The sequence below is a fragment of the Phyllostomus hastatus genome, unplaced genomic scaffold, assembly GCF_019186645.2.
Source record: "Phyllostomus hastatus isolate PE091 unplaced genomic scaffold, TTU_PhHast_1.1 phas_scaffold_182, whole genome shotgun sequence".
In the NCBI taxonomy this organism is placed as follows: Eukaryota; Metazoa; Chordata; class Mammalia; order Chiroptera; family Phyllostomidae; genus Phyllostomus; species Phyllostomus hastatus.
The window spans coordinates 19,949,158-19,967,102 of record NW_025334013.1 but is presented as its reverse complement, the minus strand read 5'-3'; the positions used below and the strand labels follow the sequence as shown (position 1 = coordinate 19,967,102).

Below are 17,945 nucleotides of genomic sequence, written 5' to 3'. Positions count from 1 at the left end.
TCCAGGACTGAGGTCCTGGGCATCGGAGAACTGGCACCGCCTCAGGAAGCAGCACCTCGTGTGCTCCGAGGCCTGGCGCGCAGCCACTCTGGGACCCAGCTCAGGGGTTGGGAGGTGGGAGCAGTCAGCAGACAACAGCCCTCCAGTGCTGCCTCGCCGCCCCCACACCGACTTCCCCACCTTCCTCGCTCCTCACCTAAGCAGCACAGATTTTGTGCAATGACAAGGAAAGGGAACATTCAGTGCCAGGCTTTTAATTACAATTGCTCTGGGCTGCTGGCCTCCACACCAAGTGGTCACAGGAAGATGGTTTTATCACACCACACAGCCGAAGGGATCCAGTCTGCGGTGCGGGCACTCGGCACCTGGTGGGGGTGGGGCTGTGTTCCCACTGGGGGCGGGGGAGGCCAGGCCCTGATTCCTTACACGGGTGGCAGAGCAGGGCTGGCTGAGGGCAGCCTGAGTGTTGGGGAGCCACTGGGCCAGATGGAGATGCTGCTGGGCCCTTCCAGCAGGCTCCGGGGAGGCCTGTGGCTGGGCAGGAGAGGGGTCTTTGGGAAGAAGGCCAAGCTCTGTACGCATGACTGGGATGGATGCGCTGTGAGGTGTAGCCCAGTGAGAGGAGTACAGTGATAATCTTGCCCACAACACTACTGTTTACAAAGAGCTTTCCACTTTCTTGTGCCTGCTTAACCCTTCTACATCAGTCCTGTTTAGGGGACACAGCTCAGAGAAGGGATGTTACTTGCCTGGAGTCAAACAGGTGAAAAATCAGGGCGGGGGCCCTGGCCTCGTGCTGCATCCAGCAGTCTCCACAAGGAGTCAGGGCTGGGCCCCAGGAGCCAGAGGAGCAACCCGGGCAGGGGATGGGTTGCACCCCCTGGAGCGGCCAGGGTGGCCCTGGCTCAGGGAAGCACTGTGGTGACGCTGGTCAGCACCACGTGCTCTGAGACTTTGGAGACGGAACACCGACTCTGCAAGGACAAGGACTTGTGCCTGGCGGAGGAGCGGGGGCTGGGGGCCTTCAGAGAGCCACGGGGACCCAGTCCGGGCAGGCAGCAGGAGAAGGCGGCTTTAAACTGCTCCCGGAATTTGCCTTGGTTGGGAGACAGAAGACACAGCCGTAAGGAGACAAATACTGCAGCAAGAAGGGGCCTTGGGCCCTGGGACGCCCACGCAGCTCAAGCCAAGCTGCCTATGAGGGGCCAGGAGGGAAGGCAGAGCCGGAGGGAGAGAGCCCCAGAGCCACCCTGTCACTGCCAGGGAGAGAGGACAGAGGCCCCGGAGCAGGTTCCCCAGGAGAAATGCGATTTGTATCTGATTCCTTGACTGCGCTCTGGCGCTGAGCCCAGCGGCTCTAGACGCGGTGTCTGGCTCAGGGACCTCAGATCACCTCTGCCCTCCTTGGCGAGTAGGTGGAGTGGCCCGGGGCTCACCTAGGCTTTCCCCATTTCTGTCCCGTGGCAATGAACATGCCAGTAGCCCTCGCACCGTGCACCGTGCCGGGTGCCTCAGCACCCCAAGAAGCTGCGGTCCTTCATCTTAACTTCAGAGATGGGACACACAGCGGTGCGGTGGCTTGCCCAAGGTCACCCAGCTAGAAGTTCTAAGCCAGCCCAGTTTTAACACTGAAGCCCTTGGGCGGGGGGAGGGGTGCGGGCAGGGCTACCACAGCCTCCCTGTTCAGCCAAAGGAGAGCAGGGAAACATTTTATCTGGAACTGAAACTTCATGTTCCAGCATCCTGTCAGCTGTCCAGTGCCCAGCAGAGGGCCATGCACACAGTAGGTGCTCAGTAAATGCAGGCCAAAGAGAGGAATGCAGCGTGTCCTTTGCTGCAGAGCTCATCTCCCCTGTTCTCTCCTCCGAGCTGGAAACCCCTAGCCAGCTTCGCTGAGTAATTCTTGCGTCTCACTGAGGGTTGTAATATTGACCCCTGGCCCCTTTCAACGTTTCTTGAAGATCATTTGTGTCTAGGCTTAAACAGTGGGCTGGAACTGTCCTTCAGGCCTTGTCCAAGTCAGAGATCTGGTGAGCCACACTGTTGCTGGGCTGCTGGGGGTCGGGTGAGGGGGTGGGGGGGCATGACCGCCCTGAAACGGAGGTAGAGGGAAGGTGGGGGAACTGTGGGATAGCGGGGAGGAGGGCTGGATTTCCAGAGAGGGCAGTGGTGCGGCTGGTGCTGGAGGGGGCAGACCTCGGGATAGACCCCAAATTCTGGCCCCTCTGCCAGTGTGTGTCTAGCTGGGCATGGGGAAGCCCTCTCCCTGCCGGGCTGCCTCTGCCACGCACTCTCCCTTAGCCTGGATGCCTCCATTCTGCGGTCACCCCTCAGGCCTGGCTCCCACAGGAGCCTGTGTTGACTGGGCAGGCTGATGGGAGGCCCTGCGGTGCATGTACCTGGCAGGGGTGCAGGTGAGCCCGCCTAGCTGCCGCCCTTCCCACCCACTCACTGGTCTGCATGATCTGCAAAACTGGAGCCTAGGTTCCGGTCAGCTTCCTTTGGCCACAGCTGGGGGTGTGGCCGGTCTCCCGCTCAGACCAAGGCTCCTGGGGGCGGGGTTACATCTTCCCCCTGAGTGGGAGTTACCAGAGTGGAGCCTGGATTCCCAGGAAGGAGCACCTGTCTCGTCCCCCCACCATCTTGTACTGGGGGTGGAGAGACGGGGGTCCTGGGGACAGTTGCTGCCCTCGGTCACTCCGCCTGCCCCGCCCACTCACCGCTGAGGAAGTTGTAGATGATGGGGTTGGCGGCGCTGTTGGCGTACACCAGCCAGTGGGAGAAGGTGAAGCAGGCGTAGACGGCTTCTCGGTCGCTGGCTTGGCGGAACATCCCGAACACCCTGGGACCGGGAGGGGGAGGACAGTCAGAAAAGGGGCAGCTCCGACCAGTGTGGCTCAGTTGATAGGGTGTCATTCCACACACTCAAAGGTTGCCGGTTCAATTCCCAGTTGGGGCACAGGCCTGGATTTGGGGTTTGATCCCGGTTGGGGCACTTATGAGAAACAACCGATTGATGTTTCTCTCCCTCTCTTTCTCCGTCTCCTCTGTCTAAATAGAGAGATAAAATCTTAAAAAAAAAAAAAAAAGAAAGAAAAGAAATGGGGCAGGTGCGTGTGTGTATTTATGCGGCGTTGCTCACAGAATTCAAGATGCAGAGCTGTAAAGTACAGAGGTTCCCACTGCCCCCTCCACCCACCGGGGCCTCTGGATCTGGGTCTTGACCACAGTTTTGGGTTCCTGAGCACAGAGCGTGACCAGGGTGCGCCTGGGGACAGGCACAGGGCACATCTGCGCAGTCACCGGCTCTCTGATCCCCATCAAGTTCTCGTCCGGCCTCACGGCAATGCGGTGAGTCACAGACACTGTCCATTTCCTCAAACAGGAAGCTCAGGTGACGGCCCACGATCGCTGAGCTGGGCAGTGGCCCAGAACAGAGGCACGCGGGACCGCCTTGCTCTTCCCCTGCACCCCGAGGCCCCCAACACCCAGCCTGCTCCTCCTCCTGCGGGCTCAGCCCCTCCCTGCAGTCTCTGCCAAATGTCACTGCCTCAGAGAGGCTTCTTTTTCTTAGCCCATTATATATATATATATATTTTTTAAAGATTTTATTTATTTATTTTTAGAGAGGGAAAGGAGGGAGAGGGAGGGAGAGAGAGAGAGAGAGAGAGAGAGAAACATCAATGTGTGGTTGCTGGGGGTTCTGGCCTGCAACCCAGGAATGTACCCTGGCTGGGAATCGAACCTGGGACACTGGTTCCCAGCCCGCGCTCAATCCACTGAGCTATGCCAGCCAGGGCTCCCATTATATATTTTTAAAAGATTTTTTAAAACAACCCATCAGCCTCTGTCACTGGCACTGCCTACCTACTTTCCCTGTTTTATTGTCTTCATAGCAGTTACCACTGCCTGGCATTCTAATGTATATTCATTCCTCCTCCCGCCGGATGTGGTCTCCATGTGGTCCGTGTGGTGGGACTCTGTCTTTCGGGCTGCCTGTGTTCCCAGCCCTCCCGTCTGACACCCGAGCGGCTGGATGGAGGAGTTTTCACAGTAGCCCTGGAAGGCCAGCGCTGTCAATATTCACATGTCTCAGATGAGGAGACTGAGGCTCAGAGAAGTGACTTGCCTTGGGGTGGAGCCAGGTCTTCCTCCAAAGCAGAGAGAGCTCCTTCCTCTGACCGCACGCCACCCCCTCACCCGGGACCTCTCGCTGCGTGCTCTCACCTCTTAAGGACATTGAGGACGCTGATGGGCAGGTAGCAGAGGGCAAAGACCAGCAGCACCACCATCAGCATCTTGGCCGTCTTCCTCCGAGCGCGCATCTGCTTCACCTCGGCCAGGAAGGCCCGGGCCCGAGGCGGGGGCTCTGCGCCCTGGCCCTGCCCCTGCTCCTCCGACTGGTCTGAGGGCCGCTTCCAGTTCCTCACCAGGGCCGAGGTGGTGCCGGGGATCTGTCCAGCAGAGACACAGGCAGCGGTGGTGGGAGGAACGCTGCGGGAAGTCAGTCCCCTTTGCTGGGACCCACTTCGGGCTGCACCCCGGGGCAGGCGGAGGTGGGCGAAGGGAAGAAACCCTTGCAACAGGAAGGAACCTAATATTCATGATAGAGACCAACACTCTGGACTGAGGGTGAACAACCTACTTTCATTTTCCATTAGCTCATTGTGAGACCACCCATAGCGTGCCTTTAGGAAGGTGTCATCGGCCCTCAGTGACAGCTGAGGCAACTGAAACCCAGGGAGGCAGGGGACCCTTGGTAGCATCCTCCCAGTGCCCAGATCACCCTCCCTGTGGGGGAGGGTTGGGGGGGCAGAATTGTGCCTCTGCCTGGCCCACGCCTGCCTGTGGGGAAGCCTCGGCGAGGGGTGAGCAGGTGAGCGGCATGGAAGGGCCTGGGCCTCAGAGCGCAGGTCCCGACCTCGGTTGGTGCCATCAGCCTGTGATGGGTCCAGGCTCCTGGAGTAGCCACAGATTTCCCCGAAGCCTCTCCCACCACTGGACACCTGAATCACCCCATGACAGAGGGCATGAGGCTAGAGTCCAGGAAACTTGGGGTCTAGGGCCAGCTCAGCCATTCATGAGCTATGTGACCTTGGTCAACTCACTTTCTGTTTCAGAGCCTTGGTTTTCCTGCCTGTGGATGAGGAGAGGGACTGCTGCCATTCTGACCGGGGGCTGTGAGGAGCAGGTGCGCGTGGTGGTGGGCACGGGGCTGCCCATGGTCTGGCCTGCATGCTCTTGCTGCACAGGCGCTGGCCCAGGACTCACTGTTGCAGGGCCGAGGGCCTCTGCACAGCCCCTGCCCCACAACACATCCCACAAAACCGGCCGTGGGTCAGTGTGTAATAAAGCAAGCAGGCCCTGAAGCCAGAAAGGCTCTGTCACTCTCTGGCTGTGGCAAGCTGGTTGCCGTTACTCGGTGTCCATAAAGTTGGTAACATCGCTGCTTTGGTGAGATAGTTGTGAAAACATTGTGAGCAAAGTGCGTGATTGGCAAGCAACAGGGAGGTGCCATGGTGTTTCAGCATTGAACTGAGCACTGGATCCCACCAATCTCAGTTTGAGTCCCTGACCATCCCCTCCCTGGCTGAGGGGCATGGGGAAGTTGCTTTGCCTCTCTGGGCCTGTTTTCTCATGTATGAAGTTGGGGGTAATACGTGGTGGTTAAGAGGATGCAAGACTAGCTGGAGGTGCGTGGTACAGTCAATGCCAGCTACTGATACTCTTCAGTTCTGGGGTCAGCTCTAGCACGTTTGGCCTTGAGTTTGAAAGTCCCTGGGCCTTGTCTCTCCCTGGTTGCAACCAGGATGGCGTGTCCTGAAGGCAGAGGGCTGTCTGCTCCTTAGACCAGTGCCTTATCCCCTCCCAGCCCAGACAGTGACACCAGTGTGGGTCTCACCTGGCGACCCCAGAGCTTGCGGAAGATCTGGAAATACGCCATGGCCATGAGACCCAGCGGGGCCAGGTAGGTGACAATGAAGAAGCAACTGTGGTAGATCTTGGGATAGAGGTCATCTGCAGGGGCCAAGAGATGCAGAGGTTGGGCCCCCAGCCTGTTCTGCTTAGCAGTGCCACCCGGCCCCAGCTAGGGCCAAAGCAAGCAGCTGGGCCCCTTCTAGGCACCACGGCAGAGAGACCCTGGAGTTGCCCAGTCTGAGGGCATCCATCCTGGAGGGACCCCCAGCAGAAGTCTACATATACTAGAGGTGCGACCCGCCCTGAAGGTATGCTCAGTAGGTGCCCGCTCTGAAGTGTCCTCTCAGGAGACACTCCCCCGGGTGTCCCGACAGATGCCTGCCCCACGGGAATGCATCCCAGAGGTGCCCACTCCAGGAGGGCTGGCGCCATTACCTACCCGCCCAGTGTTCGTCGCAGACTGAGAAGAGCCGGGTGCGGTTGGCCAGCTCGGGCAGCACACTGCTGCATTCCATGACAGCGGCCTGGGGCACCATGACAGCCAGCGACACAGCCCAGATCCCCAGGATGGAGCCTCGGGCACGCCGGGCGGTGCTCTTGAACAACAGGGGGTGGCAGATGGCATACCAGCGGTCCAGGGCGATGAAGCTGAGAGTTAGCACTGCCACTGACACAGACACGGCCTGCCCCGTGGAGACACTGTGTCAGTCCTCTTGGGGGCCACCCGGAGACGTGGAGTGAGTGAGGGGCCCACAGCCCCGAGGTGCCGGGAGCCAGGTGCAGTGCACACGCTGGCTCCACTTACTGGCTGTGTCGATTTGGGCAAATCGCTCACCCTGTCAGCCCCACCGGTGGAGTGGGAATACACCATTCACCTGCGGGAGCCCCATAAAAATAAATGCAACCACGGAGAGAAAATGTCCTGCTCGAGACCCGGCACAGAGTAGGTGTTCCCTGCTGTGGATAATAGCCTACACTCACGGAACTTACTGCACACCAGACACTCTCATTCTCATGACCCTCACAACCACGCCGTGAGGTGGGGACTCTCACCCCATGATACAGATGAGGAAACCGAGGCACAGGAAGGTTAAATACCTCACCCAGGGTGATTTTCCTCTGCTGCCTGTCTTTATTCTCGGGGTTGCTAGCGCTAATTAGTTGAGTGGAAAACCTCAAAACAGCCAGGACTTCAAGAGGCATTTCTCTCTGCCCCGGGAGGCCATCCCTTCCCCAGGCTGTTGGGAAACAGCCCTGGTTCTGGGAGGCAGGGATGCACTGAGGTCCTCGGTGAGCACCGCTTCCAGGAGAGCCCCCGCCCTCTGGGTTACAGGGAGGGGGTTGAGGCCACCTTCTTTCCACCCAGACCCCAACCCCACCTGAACATCCTGATTCCCATTGGGGGCTGGGAGGGCCCTGGCAAGGGGTGGGGGCAGGGAAGAGACTTTCCAGCAGGGCCTCTCAGATCTGTCTCCCTCGGGATCAGGAAGCAGGCCGAGCGTGCATTTGTGTCTGTCACTGTGGGCTTGCGCCTCTCTCCTCCACTGTGTGCCGTGTGCCTGGAGGTGACTGTGCATGTGTCCGCACGTGGCTGTCTGTGTCTGCATGTGTGATGGGGGGGCTCTGTATGAGTATGTGAGGCTGTGTCAGTGGCCTCCAGTGTAGGGCTGGATGGCCTGCCCTTGCTGACACTACAGGATGACACCACACAGGTGCTGACGAGCCACCGTGTCCTGTCTGAAAGGCACGTCTGAGGGTCACTGAGACTTCTGTAAGGCCAGGGTTTTTGTACTTGATATGACAGCGGGGTGATGAGGGGCACCCGGCAGAGCTCACCTGTAGATAGGGGATGACCTTGCAGAGGGCATGGCCGAACAGCCAGGACTCAGTGATGTCCACCAGCAGGCTGACTGGCAGGCAAATGGCTGTCACCAGCACGTCCGCCAGGGACAGGTTGACGATGAAGTAGTTGGTGACCGTCCTCATGTGGTGGTTCCGCCACACGGCAAGACAGACTGCAGGTCGGGGTGGGGATGAGGGGAAGCCAGTGGCAGAGCCATGCCCCCCACATCGAGCCCCCACCCCACTCTACGCAGGGGCCCAGGGCAGAGGCTGGGGGGCAGGGGAGAGAGGCGAAGCCCAGGATTCCTGCCAGTCGCCAGGGGAGTCCCGCAGGGACACAGGGACCTACCCAGCATGTTGCCCACCAGGGCCACGAGGAACACAGCCACATAGGCTGCGATGAGAACCCACTCGTATTGCTTCGGATACAGATAATCTCGCCACAAATATTGGAGAAACTCGTCTTCGTAGTAGTAGTCGGGAGGCACTGGGGACGGGTCCCTGCTGCCAGTGGGGACTCCCGTCTGGGTCCCTGGGGTGGCCGAGGGCTCCATGAGCTCAGGAGCCGCTGAGACCTAGGGGCATCCTGGGCTCCGGGGAGGGAGGGAGCTGGGCTAGGGGGCCTCAGCCCACTGCCCTCAAGGAGCCCGGAGTCTTGCACCAGATCTTTTGGGGTTCCAGCCCCAAAGCTCCTGAAGGAAGGGAGGGAGTGGGAAGAAAGGAGACATTAGGGAGAGTGCCAGGAAATTTGCATAGAAACTCCCTCTTAGTTCTCACAGTTCTGTGCTGTGGGTTACAGTGGAGAGGGACAGACCTCGCCCCTTTCGGCCTCAGTTTCCCCATCTATTCAATGGAGTGATGACCACAGCTACCTCACAGGACCTCCGCGGGGGGTAATGGGCTCTAAGGCGTGCCTAGTGCTTTACCCAGAAGCTGGCGCGGGAAGCTAGCTTCCCCATTATCAGAGAACCCTGCTTTGCGGAGGAGGAGGTGGAAGCTCAGAGAGGTTGAATCCCTCGCTCAAGGTCACAGAGCTACTCTTCCAGGTCTGTCTGGATCCACCAAACGTCACAGATTTGAGAGAAGTCATCCAATTGCAAATATTTTCCCCTAAATATCAGTTCATAGGCCTGAATATTTGGTTGAAAAAAAGGTGAAGAGAGGCTTTAGACACACAGGCCCGCCCACCGGAGCTGCCAGACCCTCCCCCGTGGGGACACACACACCGTGGGGGAAGGGTGCGGGGAGGAGCTGACGCTGTCTCTGGAAGTGGGGAGAGAGCCCGAGGCCCAGCCGCGGGCGGGACCGCTCCACCCCCGGGCTAGCCCCTCTTGAACACCCCCGGGCCGCGAAGCCCCCCGGAGGCCACCAGGGGTCGCTGGCGGCCGGCGCGCAGGACGCTCCTTCCATTCACAAATCCGGCCTCGCTCCCCGCCCCTCCACTCTGGCTCAGATCCCTCCTTCTCCCCGCCTGGGCAGGGACGACCCCGACTCGTGTAGGAGGGTTGCCCGGCCCTGGAGACCCCTGGGAGAGGGGGAGGGGACTCCTTCAGACCCCACGGAGCATCGGCGGACCCACTCCCTGCGCGGGACCTCCCTGCACCTCCCGAGCTGTGAGGGGCTGTGGGGCGGCGGGGCGGGGGTACGGGAGAGCGAGGCTTTAGGGGTTTTGCAGGAGCCTGCCGGGAGGAAAGCCTCCTGGGGACTCCGCTTCCCTGCACCCAGGTTATTTTCTCCCGAGACTCTTGGCTCTCGCCGAGGGGTCGTCCGAAACCCCCACCCTGGGCCTGGGGTCCCCCACTCCCTGCCCTGCACCTCTTGGCTCCGGGACGCCGGCGTCCTCGGTTGCTGATTCCCCGGACAGTGAACCGGAGACTTCGCCTCCCTGCCCCGAAGGCCGGGCTCCTGAGGGTGCTGTGGCTCCGAAGCGGACTGTGGCTGGCGCGGGATCGCTGGGCTGCGCGCCGCCGGGCGGGGTGGCCCGGGCGGGAGGGGCAGGGCGGAGAGGGGAGCCCCCCAGCCCGTCTCCTCTTCACGTCTCCCAGCTTCGAGACCCGAGACCCGGAGGGCGGAGGGAGATGCTGGTTCCTCCTCGCCGCCCACCTCACGCTTCCATCCCACTTCCATTCATGCGTCCATCCGTTCATTCATACCTTTCGCGTTCATTCAACGTTTCAGCCTCTGCATTCAGAGCACACCTACTGTGTGCCAGCGGGCCCTGCTGGTCAGCTTCGGAGAGTCACAGTGCAGACGGGATGCCAGCTGCACCCCTCCTCGCTGTCACCTAGCTGAGGAGGAGGATGGCACAGGTGGGTTACAGGGATGAAGAGACGACGCTTGCACCGCCTCCGGCCAAGCTTTGGCTGCGACTGCAGCTGCTAGTCCCCAGCGATGCCAGGGGCCCTGTGCCCCTTCCCAGCCCCATTCTATCTGCCCCACCCCATCCTTTTTGTTTATACCCACGTTCCCCCTCCCAAGACAGGGATGGGAGGTGGGGGCAAGAAGCCGGGAGTCAGAAGAACGGGCTGCTTCAACAAGCCTTTACTAAGCAGCGTGTCAGGCAATCAGCTACAATAATACAGCTGCCATTTGTATAGTCCTGGCCATGCATGATCTCATTTAATCAGTCGGAGGTAGTTGTTATTGTCCCCATTTTACTGATAAGAACACTGCACTCACTGTTTCAGCGACTTGCCCAAGGTCACACCTCAGGGCCACAGCTCGGATTTGAGCCTGCGCTTCCCTCCAGGTCCATCAGCCTCCTTGCCCGACAGAGTGCCCAGGCCGGCGGGAGGCAGGCGGGCTCCCGGCCTGGCAAGTCCTCTGTGGTGTGAGGAGAGCTGTGAGGGGGCTCAGCGGGGCGTGGGGCACAGAAGGACAGATTGATCTAGCCAGAGCATCAGGACAGGCTTCCCAGAGCAGGACGCTCTTCACGGAGACCTGAAGAACGAGAACACAGCCCTGCAAGGGGATTGCGGTAACAGCAGAGAGAATTCCAGGTGGAGGAAATAGCAGGTGCATAGGTGTGGGGGTCAGGCCTTCTGCGGAAACACAGGGAGGTGAAGGGTGACCTCCAGGGCCTCAGGCGGTCACCTTGGCCATCCCCCGCCTCAAGTCAGGAGCTTCCTGTCACGTCGTCCGAGCCACCCTCCTCTCTCACCGACGGAGACTCGCCCTTCCCTCCTGGGAGGTGATGCCTGTCCCTGTTGCAGCCACGGCCCCCTTTCAAAGGACCTGGGGTGGTGCTGTTAGGCGTAGTGCATGGGAGGAGAGCTTGGGCAGCACGGGGGACTGTCCAGTAACCTTCACCTCTCCAGAGCAGGGGAAGGAGTGAGGGTAACCCCCAGGCCGACTCTGTCCGGGCGGGCATGGCATGTGTGCACAGTGGACAATGTGCCACAGCGTCCCTCTGGTTGCAAAGCTCTGTCCTGCCCACCCAAGGTGCTGGCCAAGGTAGGGGGATGGTCGAAGCAGCACCAGAGAGGACTGGTTGGTTGGTATGTGTGTGTGTGTGTGTGTGTGTGTACCTGTCCCCACACTTGTGCTTGCGCATACGTGTGTGTCTATGTTTAAATAAGGGCTGTGAGTGTGTACCTGGAGGAGTCCTGTGTGTGTGTTTGTGCCTCTGAGGGTGCCTGTAGGTCGGGGACAGGTTCTGGGTTGATGACTGAGGAGTCACCCTGGCTGGGATGTGTCTAGTTGGGTCTCCGTGTGTGTTGGTGTGTTGGTGTTTGCATTTGCAGGGAATGTGTGTGTGGAGGTGTCTGTCTCTGTGTGTCTGGATGTGCATTTGTGGCTTAGACTAACCTTGGTCTCCCGGTGCGCTCCCGGTGAGGGTGCGAGTGGGAATGTGGGCATGCCTTGAGTCCGCGGCTCTGTGAGTGTGCGTCTGTGGACTTCGTATGTCTGCCCACACAGAGATGACTCATCTGATCTCCCCACACTAGTCCCCCCATCTGGAGCTGCTGGACTGTTGGCTGTGTCAGGGTTGGGGAGGGGGCTGCAGGGGGTGGGGCATGGGAGGCAGACTGTGCAGGACACTCAAATGACCAGCTGCAGCAAACGAGGTGCAGCTGTGATGGGGAAGGTGCAGCCCGAGTGTGTCTGCGTGGGCGGAGGGCGCCAGCTGAGCCCAGCACAGCCCGGGCTTATAACCCAGTCCACAGATCAGAGCTATGCACGAGGGTGCATGAGTTATGTACCCTGGGCCGGAGTGAGCAAGGGGCTCCCCAGGTCTCCCCAAATCTTTACACATGGGGGTGCACATGTCTGTGTGGGGAAGGAGTCATGGTTGAGAATCCACCCTTTCACCCGCAATTTCCGCTTTTACAGAAACAGTCCTACCTCTCCTTAAGGGGGAACCCCATTGCCAAACCCTTCCTTCACCCCTTGGTACCCAGAGATGGCTGCTCCCCAGGACAAATCATCATGAACAATTCCTTCTACCCCGAGGCAGCGGGTCCTTCCTCCTTCCCTATGAGACCCTGGCCAGGCTCTGTGTCCCCAGGTCCCTCTGGGCCTGAGGGTGAGCTAGGCCAGGTATTCAGCCTGGACTGCATGAGGGAGAGAACCCAGGTGTATGCTCAGAGGAGACCTGGAGCCCCGGAGCGGGGGAGGGGCAGTGATGCTGCAGAAGACCCACCGGGAGCTGGGGTGTTTTGGTCCTTGGGCCCCACAGCACTGGCCTCTGGGTGCTCCCGGCAGGTGCCAGTCCATGGAGGGATCCAGGAACCGCGTGTCCTCCTTCTCCAGGCCAGCTCCTCCTCCACCCAGGGAGATTTGCCGGAGCTGCCTGTCACCCGGTGGCCACATGACCTCTTGTTGATCTAATCCTGACCCTCTGAGCCGCAGGTCCCTGTCACATCCATCTCTGAGTGTCAGCCCCACACTGGCCCCAGGTACGATCCCCTCTCCCTTCCAATTCCACCGTGACTTACAGTAACCTCTGTCTGGCTGGGACTAGAGTAATTGAAATGCAATTGGGTTTTCAACTTGCTAATGGATGGGAAGTCCCATGGCAGGGCAGAGGTGCTTCTCAGAGGAACAGAGGTGGAAGACGGACAGCAGGTGTTGGGGGGAGGGGGGAGGGAGGGCCTGGAGAGGGGGATTCTGAGGGGCAAGAGGGAAGGGGCTGAAGACAGCAGTCTTCTGTCTGTTCATCCAATCAGATCTTCATTCAACAAACACTGGCAGGTGGGCTGTGGAGATGGGGGCCCTGCTGGTTAGGCTGGGAGACCCCATGTAAGCAGTTGGCTTGGGGTGGATATGAAATGCATGGAGGTGGGAGCCTATGGAGCCAGGAGGGGTGGGGAGCAGGTTGGGACTGAGGCCAACAATGATAGTGCATGTGAACCCAAAGGAAAAACAAGTCAATCGCTCCCGTCTGTTAAGTCTAGTGTTGAAAGGAGGTCAGGGGCACAGGCTTTGGGGCCGGAAAGGCCTGGGTTAGACTCCCGGCTCTGCTGCTTCCTGCTGTGTGACCTTGGACTAGTCACTTCACTTCTGTGGTGGGCTGGGTAATGGCCCCCAAGGATGTCTACATCCTGACCCCTAGGACCTGTGAACATGTCACATGGCCAACAGGACTTTGCAGATGTGGGTAAGTTAAAAATCCTGAGGTGTAGAGATTATCCAGGGTTATGCCCAGGGGCCCACTGTAATCACAGGGGCCTTGTAAGAGGAAGGCAGGAGGGTGAGAGCGAGAGGACGTGAGGGTGGAGCCCGGGCTGCCACGACGCCAGTGCGGGAAGGGGCCAGGGGCCAAGGGGTGTGGGCACTTCTCGAAGCCGGAAAAGACCAAGAGCAGATTCTGTCCCAGAGTCTCCAAAAGGCATGTGGCCCTGCCGATTCCTTGACTTTAGCCTCATAATACTCATTCTAGACTTCGAACCTCTGGGGGTGTAAGAGAAAAAAATTTGTGTTGTTTGAAGCCACTAAGTGTGTGAGAGTCTGTTAACAGCAGCCATTAGGCTCTTGTGTGGCCTCTGTGTGTCTCCTTTCACTGGTTCTAAGACAGGACCCACAGGAGCCTCAGCCCCGTCGAGCTGGGTGAGGGTTCATGCAAACGGCAGGTGTGCAGGGCGGCAGATGTGCAGGGCAGCAGGTGCTGGGCGCCCGAAGGCAGAGACACATGTCCGTGCACGTGCTATCGTAAAAACCATTTAATGCCGTTTCAAAATCAGAGTGCTCATACCATGCGAGGAATCAGGACTTCATCAGACATCCTTATGCTCATCTCGTCATTTGGTATTGCCTTTATTTTGAGTTTATAAGGTACAGGAGGTGGCTAAAGATCTAAATCATAAAATAATAAGCAACATTAGTAATACATGATGATGTGGTGTGGTTATTTTGAAAGAGAAGCACCCAAGCGGAAGGAAAAGGAGAGGCCTGACTTTCCTGGGAGGCGTGTGTGTGTGCGCTGGTGGGTTTCTAGCTACGACCTGGATCACCGGACATCTGAGGAAAATCTCCAACAGGACAGACAAAGACCCAGAGAAGCAGAACAGAAGTTCCAGAGGCAACTTGGGCTGGGTTTTGCGGGATGAAGAGGAGTTCGAAGATGGGCTTTGAGTAACTCAGGCTAGGCAGGAGTGGGAGAGGAAGACGGAGTGAGATTCCAGGCATGGAATCCTGAGGGGGCTGCATGAGCAAAGGCTAGGGGTGGGCATGGCAAAGGGTGGCTCTGGGCGTACAGTAAACACTAGTTTGGCCTGAGGGTGCCCCCATGAAGAGGAGCAATGAGAAACAGGAAGGCAGGTGAAGGGCTGGACTTGACTCTGGGCTGAGGATCTTGGGCTGAATTCCGAAGGCGGGGGGGGTGGGGCACGGAAGGTTGAGCCAGTGAGTGTGCGATGTGGGTGGGTTGGCAGCTCTGCCCTCCAACTCAAAGACATTTGAAATGAATTAAGAGTATGTTTTCCTTGTAAAAGATTCAAGCCACTCTAAATAAAATAAATTATTTTTAGTCTTGTAGAGTAGCTATTGACTTCTGTGTCAGAATACAGCTACTGTAATAAAGACTCCCCCGACGACAGTGGCTTAGAAAGACGGAGGTTTATTTTCTTCTGCAGACCATCTAGGGCTAGCAAGATGGCTCTACACTTGTCAGGGAGCTGAATTCTGCCAGGACAGAAGGGTATCACAGCTGTGAGCACAGGGCCCGCTGCGCATCACGTGTCTGCCAGTTAGGAGCTGTGTGACCCTGGGCAGCCTGCTTAATTGCTCTGTGCTTGAGTTTCATGATCTGTAAAATGAGGATAATTTGGGACCAGTCTGATAGGGAGAATAATGTTCCCCCAAAGATGTCTATGTCCTAATCGGTAGAAACTGTGAATGTTACTTTATATGGCAAAAAGGACTCTGCAGAAGTGATGAAGTTTTTTTAAAAAAACAGTTTTTCCTGAAATGTTGCAGATCAGTGAAGCAAATAGAATGGTGACTGTCAAAGAAAACTGTCACTCCGGGCTTTCTGACCTCAGCAGTGATGTGGAAGCAGCTGCGGCTTCAATAAGAGCCGTGAAGAGTCTTGAGATGGGGATGGTAGCCGGTGTTTCCCAGGTGGGCCCAGTATAATCACGAGCATCCTTCCAAGGAGGAGGCAGGAAGTCAAGTTGTGATAGGGTATGTGAGATGGAAGCAAGAGATTACAGGGGTGTGGGGGAGGAGTGATGAGCCGAGGGGCAGGTGGCCCCTGGGGGCCAGAAAGGCCAGGAAATGATTTCTCCCAAGTCCCCAGAAATAAGCAGCCCGGCCGACACACTGATTTTAGACTCCCGACCTCCAGGATTATGAAGGAATACATTTGTGTTGCTTTAAGCCACTAAGTTTGTGGTAATTATTACAACAGCAATAGGAAACTGACACACATCCTCAGTACGTGTGCCCAGAGCAATTAGAAAAGTGCCTGAGCTGCAAGGGAAGCCAGGAAAAAGCTCTGCGTGTGTGCGTGCGTGCGTGCATGTGTGTGAATAGCTCTGTGCCTCAGTGAAATGTGTAAGGGTTCAGTGATGAAAGGAAGCGGAAGAGGTGGGTACTGAACTAACAGTGTCCGGCACCATTTTCTGCTGTGAAAGATGAGAAGTTTAGCAAAGGTACCTTCCCTCCAGAACTGGAATAGATACGGGTTTTCCTGCTCTTCTTTCTTGCGCCCTTAATTTAATGCATGATCTCTTGACTCCCTACTGGGTAAGATGAGAGCACTTTTATCCCCTGGGCTTTCCTCCTCCTAACTCTTCTCAACAAGTCATTTCATTTGCATCTCATTTGTATACATAATTAAATGTTCTGGTTTTGTGTGTTGTCTATCTCTGAATTTTAAAACTTGAAAATCAATCAAGTGTTTTAAAAAATTATGTTATGTAGCCCTGGATAGTGTGGCTCTGTGGATTTAGCACTGGCCTGCGAAATAAAAGGAAATACAAGGTCGCTGGTTCGATTCCTGGTTAGGACACGTGACTGGGTTGCAGGCCAGGTCCCCAGGGGCATGTGAGAGGCAATCAATCAATGTTTCTCTCTCACATTCATGTTTTTCTCCCTCTCTTTCTCCCTCCCTCCCCTCTCTCTAAAAAGAACTAAAATCTTCCAAAAAATGTTTTAAAATGATGATTATGTAAACATTATTCTCTGCAGAGCTAACTAGCACTCTGAGACCCATGGAGAAGGAACTGTATCTTATGGTTTAAATGCTACTGCTTATAGGGGAATGTTTCAGGCCTCAAGTTCAAATGTACTTTCCTATGGTCCCTCAAATACTCAGAGCCATGTTAAATTTTAATTTTGTTCATATTTGCAGCATGCCTTTCTTATACAACTTTTTGTCCCACTGGAGTTTCTCATTGCTTTTCTCTTCTTTTTGAGAAAAGAAACACATGCCTTTTAAATCAGGTCATTAAAATCCTCCAGCTTCTTAATTACATTATTGGTTGAATGAAGCCCATTTTCTTCTTAAAAACATTCTTCGCCAAACCCTCTGACTTCCTGTTCTAATTTTGACTGATGTTTTTATGAACTGCTGGTATTTCTATTCATTGCACTCCTGGGTTAATTCCACTGTTTCACGAATCTGTTGTCTTTCTCTTCCTTGGGTTTTGTGCCTGTTTTGCTGGAGTATATCTTCAAATAGCATTTTTTAAAGGAGTGCAGGAGGGAAAGCTTTCTGAGTCTTTGCATGTCTGCAAATGTCTTTAATTTGCCCTTACGCTTGCTTACTGAGTGAGGAGGTCAACTAGCAAGCTTTGCTTTAGGGTTTGTGAACGGGGTGCAGGTAGGCAAGCAGATGCTCCCCCCACCCCTGTCCACCCTGGGCCAAGATAAGGAGGTATTTACTCTAGACACCAACATTCTGAGTAGGCACCCTGTCCTTTTGAGAAAGATCACTCAGTTTCTTGGGAAAGTATTTCTCATTTTTAGCCTCTCCCCCTTTCTATGTCTTCTTGGTGTGTGTGTTTGCTGGGAAAAGTTGGTGGCAGATGCTGGCTTCTTATTCACTAGATAGGCTTTTATTTGAATATTTTCCAAACTTTGGTTATTCTCATGCCGTCGTCTCAATTTTTGCCATATCTTCTTATTACCTGTGTTAACATTTACTTATGGTAATATTTTTCTTTAAATTGACTATCCTAGTCTTATACTACATTTGTAAAGTTGCAAGTTTGATGTTCTATTTATATCTCTTATTGTTTGCAACTATGTAGTTATATTTCCTAATCTATATTAAAATAAACAAATAACTCCTAAGATAACAGAGTGTTTTTTATTTACACCAAATATCATTCACAGCAGTGGCGCATGTATCATACTTTGGGGAATATGTCTTTAATTAAATACTGTGTTAATTACCCTCTAATCAACTGCCTGAGCTTTTTCTGTGTACCTGACAGTCTAGGCCTCCAAGGAGGTCTCCTTTAAATAGCCCTTCTCCTCCGTGGCCTGATTCTGACACGCTCGGAAATAAAGTAAAAGATTGATTACGGAAGACAAAATACCACTTTTATTGTTGATGATGTGAAGGGGAGGCCTTGGCTTAGGATAAGAGCTGAAGCATCTGCTAAGTGAGACTCCGTTACGGCCATCACCGACCGCTGGAGAACATAGTTTGGCTCGTTTCACACGCAGGGGCTCCCGATCTCGGTCATGCCCCAACCCCCCCCCCCCCACCGTGGCAGCATGTGGCTGTGGCAACT

At 56.1% G+C, this 17,945-nt stretch overlaps 1 protein-coding gene and 1 non-coding gene across 2 annotated transcripts; both read right to left on the bottom strand.

Moving 5' to 3' along the window:
• Positions 1–883: 883 nt before the first annotated feature.
• HCRTR1 (hypocretin receptor 1) lies at positions 884–8,315 on the bottom strand. The gene is made up of 7 exons (XM_045859613.1): positions 8,111–8,315; positions 7,756–7,934; positions 6,359–6,602; positions 5,903–6,018; positions 4,228–4,454; positions 2,721–2,842; positions 884–1,096 (listed from the first exon to the last, which is right to left on the bottom strand). Exons 1-7 carry the CDS (start codon positions 8,313–8,315, stop codon positions 906–908), a joined length of 1,284 nt encoding a protein of 427 aa, XP_045715569.1. The 3' UTR covers positions 884–905.
• Positions 8,316–15,152: 6,837 nt separating this feature from the next.
• Positions 15,153–15,282, bottom strand: LOC123832421. The gene has a single exon (XR_006788073.1). It is a non-coding gene; the product is annotated as a small nucleolar RNA SNORA16B/SNORA16A family (small nucleolar RNA).
• Between the last annotated feature and the right edge of the window lie 2,663 nt (positions 15,283–17,945).